Source organism: Pinus tabuliformis, chromosome J, assembly GCF_031772625.1.
Source record: "Pinus tabuliformis cultivar Carrire ecotype Pingquan chromosome J, CPIR1, whole genome shotgun sequence".
NCBI lineage: Eukaryota > Viridiplantae > Streptophyta > Pinopsida > Pinales > Pinaceae > Pinus > Pinus tabuliformis.
Genome location: NC_142295.1, coordinates 181,039,092 through 181,045,725, shown reverse-complemented (window position 1 = coordinate 181,045,725; position 6,634 = coordinate 181,039,092). Strand labels below are relative to the sequence as shown.

Sequence of the window (6,634 nt, the reverse complement as noted above, 5' to 3'; positions counted from 1 at the left end):
GCAATAAGGGATGTAAAAGTGGATGAAAACATGGGTGCAACAAGAGAAACAAAATTGGATGCAAAATATGGATTCAATACAAGTAGATGCAAAAGAAGATAAAAAATGAGATGTAGATTCCAACACAACAGTGGATGTAATGATATATGCAAAAAAAGAAGCAAATGAAGATGAAAAAATGGATGCAAAAGTGGACGTAAACATGGGTGCAACAATGGATAAAAAATAGGATGGAAAACTTGATGCAAAAAAATTCGATGCAAAAGTAGATGCAATATGAGACACAAAAGCTAATGCAAATATTCACGCAAAAGTGGATACAAAAAGGGATGAAAAAATAGATGTAAAAGTCAATGAAAACCTAGATTTATATGAGGATGCAATCATGGATGCAAATTCAGAAGCAAAAATGGGTGCAAAGGGAGGTGCCAAACTAGATGCAAATTATGGCATAAGAAAATTGGATGCAATAGTGGACACAATAACAGATGAAAAAGAGGATGTAAAGATGGATGAAAAACAAGATGTAAAAGTGGATGCAACAAAAGTAGATGCAAAATTAGATGAAAAACTAGACACAAATCTTGATGCAAAACTTGGCGCAAAGGGGATGCAAAAGTAGATGCAAAAAATGATTTAAAGAATGATATAAAAGAGGATGCAAGAGATGATGCAAAAGTTGATGCAAGTGTAGGTGCAAAAAGTGGATGCAATAGAGGATGAAAAAGTTGGTGAAACAAAATTAGGTGCCAAACTTGATGCAAAATATGGTGCAAAGAACTTGGCATAAAACCTAGCATAAAACCTCATGTAAAATCTCGTGCAAAACCTATTACAATACCTGGTGTTAAAGTTGGTGCAAAACTCGAGCAAAACTCGGTGCAAAATTTTGATCAAGTTTTCCACCATGTTTAATAAATGGACACAAATAGCACCAAAAATGGGCTCTAGATGTGAAAAAGGAAGCAAAAAGGGACACTAATCACAGGGTTATGTTTTAGTGTATAGAGATTCTTTTTCACCTATAGCTAAACATAATAAGATTAGAATCATGATTGCATTAGCTACAAAACAAAATTGGAAAATGCATCAGTTAGATGTCAAAAATACTAAAAAAAATAAAAAATATTTGGTTCAACCTGAAGGATTTGTAAAGCATGGACAGGAGCATCTTGTTTGCAAATTAAAGAATGCTTTCTTGAATGGTGAATTAAAAGAACAATTTTATTTGGTTTAGCCTGAAGGATTTGTAAAGCAGGGACATGAGCATCTTGTTTGCAAATTAAAGAAAGTTTGGTATGGTTTGAAATAAGCACAAAGATCTTGGTATGTGAAAATTCATTCATTCTTTTATGAAAAAGGTTTTGTGAGAAGAAAAAGTGATCCTAACATGTACATCAACAAAGATGAATATGGGAATATTGCCTTGATATCTTTACATGTTGATGATCTTATCATAAGAGACAATGCATTTACGTTGATTGAAGAAATTAAAATTCAATTGTCACAAGTATTTGAAATGAAGAATCTTGGTGAATTGCATTAGTGTTTGGGTATTGAAATTTGAAGGGAATATCGTAAAACAATCATCACACAAAGAAAATATGTAAGGACAATCCTTGAAATATTTCATATGTTTGAATGCAAGCATCTACTCTTTTGGAACATAATGCGAAGTTGTACAGTGATGATGGATCTAAAGAGGTGAATGGAACTTTGTATCGTCAATTGGTAGGAATTTCGAACTACCTCACCACTAGCATGCCAGATATACCATATTCTATCATAATCCTTAGTTAGTTTATGGCTAAGCCTTGTGAAAGCCATTGGAAAACAAGAAGGAAGTCCTTCAATATCTGAAGGGAACATTTTATTTTGGTATTTTGTAGGCTGATGAATCTGATGTTGAGTTGGCAGGATTTCGTGATTTAGGTTGGGCTTGAAATCTTGATGACAAAATATCAGCTTCTAGATATGCATTCAATGTAGGATAGGGAATCATATCATGGAGAGGCAAGAAACAACCAATAGTTTCTTTGTCATCCACAAAAGTTGAATACAAAGGCTTGACCAATGCAACTTGTGAAGCTATTTGGTTAAGAAGAATTCTTGAAGATGTTGGAGAAAAACAAAGAGGACCAACAAGTATCAAATGTGACAACCAGAGATCCATTAAGTTGACAAATAATCCAATTTATCATGTGAGAACAAAACATATTGAAGTCTAACATCATTTTGTGAGGGAAAAGATACAATCAAATGAGATTCATTTAGTCTATTATAATACAAGTGAGAATGTAGATGGCATCCTAACCAAGCCTCTTAGAAAATGAAATTTGAAATATGTAGACAACTAGGCATTGTTGAAAATCCATTTGTCCATTAAAGGGGGATGTTGGAATAATATCAAAATGATGAGTCTTGATAGAGTTGATGAGCTATGTTCTCGTAGTTAGTGTTTGAGTCTATTTGTCATGAGTTGTGTCTTGGTAATTTGTGTTGTGTGTTGGTGATCCAAATTGTTTGGATCTGGATTTCCCTAGAAATTGTCTATATGTAACTATGTAATACACTAGTTGTCCAAACATTTTCATCAATGAAAAATATTTTATTCATTTACAACTATCTGATTTTCTAATGATGATTTTTTTTTAATTTTATATCATAATTTTTATTCTAATTTTTATTCTAGCTCAAGTCTCGTATATAGGTATACCTATGTTACCATGGATGGTGTTTTTCAATAGCATTAGAACCCATATTTCCACGCTACCATTTGGAGTGAGATGTCTAGCCTTGAGTTCTGACTCATCGCTCTCACTAGTTCATTTTATGAGAATAGCGAAAGAAAGCTCCATCTTGTGATCTCTTCAAGTTTCATCAATCTCATACAATGTTATATTGTGTATATAGAGAACATAATATGTGTCCACATTGCAATCGTCTATTTCTAAAAATGTATTAAGCACTCTTTTCCTACAAAGGTTTCTTCCTTCAAGAAGGTCAATGAATGATTTCGTTAACTAGTTATTACGTCATTGCAGACGTTTCAACTTCGAGAAGGTCGATGAATCCTGTCGTTAACTACTTATAACATGTCACTAAGTTGGCGTATACATCTTTCTCTATCAGTAGTTCCATTTTGGCGTATACATCTTTCTCTATCAGTAGTTCCATTTTCTTCGATGCCTACCGTAGACCGTTAATTTTTTATGACACGAATGCTTTCGTACACTATTTCTTACCTGTCATGGAAGTTGGCATCGACATAGCGTACTGTAACTGTTAACTGATAGACGCTTATATCCTTTTCTGGCCACCGTCATCCCTTCTGGTAAACTTTACCTAAATTTACTTGATTGTTTCCCAAAATAGTAAGTTTGATAGCATAATCCATATTTTTTAGGATTTAGTATTTAAAAAGGTATTCTAAACACTACAAAATCATAATTTTTTTCAAAATTATGTTGTCTAATTATGGAGAACCAAAAAAATCATTCAGTAATTAAAGTACCTTTTTCTATTGACTATTTTTACGGTAAATCATACAAACATTTATCTGAATTTCTCTCTATTCACTTTTCTGGCACCCAGGCTAATTTTTTTTCATAAACTAAGTTTCAAATTTTAGAAGTTTTATTTGTTCAATAAAGGTTAAATTTCCAAATGAAATGACAATATTTTAATTTTAGATTTTGAAAATATAATTTTTTAAACAACATGTTTTTTAATCATTTGATTTACTCAAACATGTTTATTATTTAAAATTTAATTTCACAAGGGTGAATAAATATTTTAAAATCAATAAAAAAGATATATACAATCAATAGAATGGGAATGGGCCTCGAGTATGCTCTAAAATTGTTTAGGCTCAGTTAAGAGCTCATCTCCCTAGGACTTAAGAAAATATGTTGGTCCAAAACTAAGAGGCATTTGGCAAAGAGCTTATCTTCATGGGACGTAAGGAAACAGGTTAGCCCGAAACCCATAAGCATGGCGGCCCCATTACGGACCACCACCAGTTCGAGGTAGCCTAGTTTTCTTTGAATAAGGGTGATGTATAAGCCCGCATTCGCACATAACAACTGGAGATGGTTGTCCTTACCGCTGATTTGACCTCTAAATTATGATAGATTTTCCTATATTTAAAAATCAAATTAATAAAATCAAAATATCCAAATTTATTTAAATGATTTCCATAAAATGTTATTTAAAATTCAATAAAAATAAAATAAATTATAAATCCACAAATTTACATAATTTAAATGTGTCCACATTTTGCAAAGCATGGAATTCATTTTATATTTAAAAATATAATTTAAATAAAGTAAATGAATAAGCATTTCACATCACGACCGATGAAACGTCTATTTTACTCATAAGGCTCAGAATTTATCCAAAAGTGATTCTGATAGGGATTCAAACTGGTTGATTATGCACGGGTTATAACATTTTGGATTGTTTGCACAGTATCATCTCATTCATTTGCTGGATTTTGGGTATATTCCGTTGTCAAAATTTCTGTCGAATTTAGATTGGAAGCTTACCAAAAATACAAGCAAGTTGAGTGTCCTTGTCCAGATAATCAAAATCCTTACAGAATAAATAACGTGACAGAACGCGTCTGAGCAGACAATCCAATGAAAGAAGAATGGTAAAACATTTTAGTCTTCTGTAATATACTTTGCGGGGCGATATCCCGCATGGTTGGGACGGCGCCTTATTCGCTTCCCCACCCGGTTCGACCCACAGCTACATGTCGCACTGCCGTCAGCTTGGCGCAGCTATTTTGTATTTTTCTGGATAGGGTTTATAGGGTTTATATTGTTTTAAGAATATTTTGGAATAACTTTCGAAATATTCTGGTATAGACCAAATTCAACAACCTCCAAACTGGGTATAGACCAAATTCAACAACCTCCAAACTTAAAGAAAAATAGCATTAACCAGTCAATCTTAATTTTTGAATTCATTTTCATTTTATTACATTAAAAATCAAAAACCAATATGGCCCATAGTTAAACTTGAATTTTGAATACAACTTTATTTTATTTTATCTGATTGGTAATCAATTAGGGGCATGATCAAATTTTGAATTCAGCTTTGCTTTATTTTATTTTATTGTATTGTATTGTATTGGTAATCAATTAGGAGTATGATCTCTAGGACTTATAAGAGGCGGTCTGTTGGTGTTGAATGGGCGAGTAACCGACACGGCATGGTTGAAATTAGATCAATTTTAGGATTTGGGTGTGGTTGTATGCAGGGATCAAGACTTGGGTTAGTGCAATTTTGGTAAAATTTTGAAGAAACCCATAGCAGACAGCTCTTGGGTTGCCGTGGAAGGGAGGAAATCGATATTGGGGAGGCTTAAGGAGAATAATCATATTTACAAGCTCTTTGATTTTCAACAATCTGGAGGGATGGAGAAATCTGAGAGTATGGAAGAGTTTAATGAGGAGGATATATGGGGTAATAATGATACAGAGACCTCCAAGCAGGTTGGTTTTAAGGAAAATGGTTGTATTAGTGTTGCAGTGAGTAGATCGGTGGAAAAGGGAGTAAATGATGACAATAGCAGGAGATCAGTAAACATTCAGAGGAAGGAATCAAATAGTAAAGAGAATAATAAGAGGAGAATGAGGTTCCAGTCTTCTGCACCTGTGAATATCCCGGAGTGGTCTCAGATGTCATGGGAGGAAAAGAACAATCAGAATTGGTGGAGTACAATTCCTGGGTTAGTTGATGATGATGATAGCAGCGATGATGATGGAGGAGGGGATGGCGAGAGACAGATGATCCCACCTCATGAACTCATTGCCAGGCAACGTGACAGGAGTGGAGTAACTTCGTCCTCTGTATATGAAGGCGCTCTGAGGACACTCAAAGCAAGAGATGCGGTCTGGACTATTACTGGTTTTATTGAATGAAGTATCTTCAATCATTCTCAGACAAACGGGTTTTGATATACTATATATGGTTGCAATAAATTTAGGAAACTTGGATTGAAATTCCAGATTCCCGGGTGTTAGAATTGTAAATCACTCTGCAATTGTTTGTTGAGTTTTCTAATTATTATGTTTTCGTAAAATAATTTTTTGGTTAACATACATTTTTTACTATATATAAATTTAGCCCCCAGGAAAAATCATGAGAAAAGTTCTGATTCCAAAAATTTCAAAAGTTTTAGTAAGAATTTTTTGATAAAATACATTTTTCACCGTATATATATTCAGCACCCAAGAAAAATCATGAGAGAAGGTCTGATCCCAAAAAATTCATACTAAACAAATTTAACAAGACGCTATGCCCATAAAAGTTTCATTTTTTCCTAGTGCTACTGAAAATCCGAATGTACCGAGCAAAACGATAGCTACACCGTGTTGGGTTTTTGAGTTTTTCAGAGGTAAAGTATAAGATGATTGTCAATATTCAACGACGTAGCTACATGCTGTTAGTTTCTTCGAAATTTTATTGATGATATTTAAAGCTACAGTTTGCTTTAAACGTCCAGTTATTTCTGCCAAGTCTGTTTCGGTGCTTTTATAGAAGAAATGTGGAAATCAACGAGGACCTTTCTGCGGTGAAGATGCAGAAATCAAAGGTATGGGATAAAATATGTTATGATTCAACT

General features: G+C 33.6%; 1 protein-coding gene across 1 annotated transcript; it reads left to right on the top strand.

Moving 5' to 3' along the window:
* Positions 1-5,123: 5,123 nt before the first annotated feature.
* On the top strand, positions 5,124-6,044 carry LOC149226271 (uncharacterized). The gene has a single exon (XM_089375255.1). It carries the CDS (start codon positions 5,424-5,426, stop codon positions 5,928-5,930), a length of 507 nt encoding a protein of 168 aa, XP_089231381.1. The 5' UTR covers positions 5,124-5,423; the 3' UTR covers positions 5,931-6,044.
* The last annotated feature ends 590 nt before the right edge of the window (positions 6,045-6,634 follow it).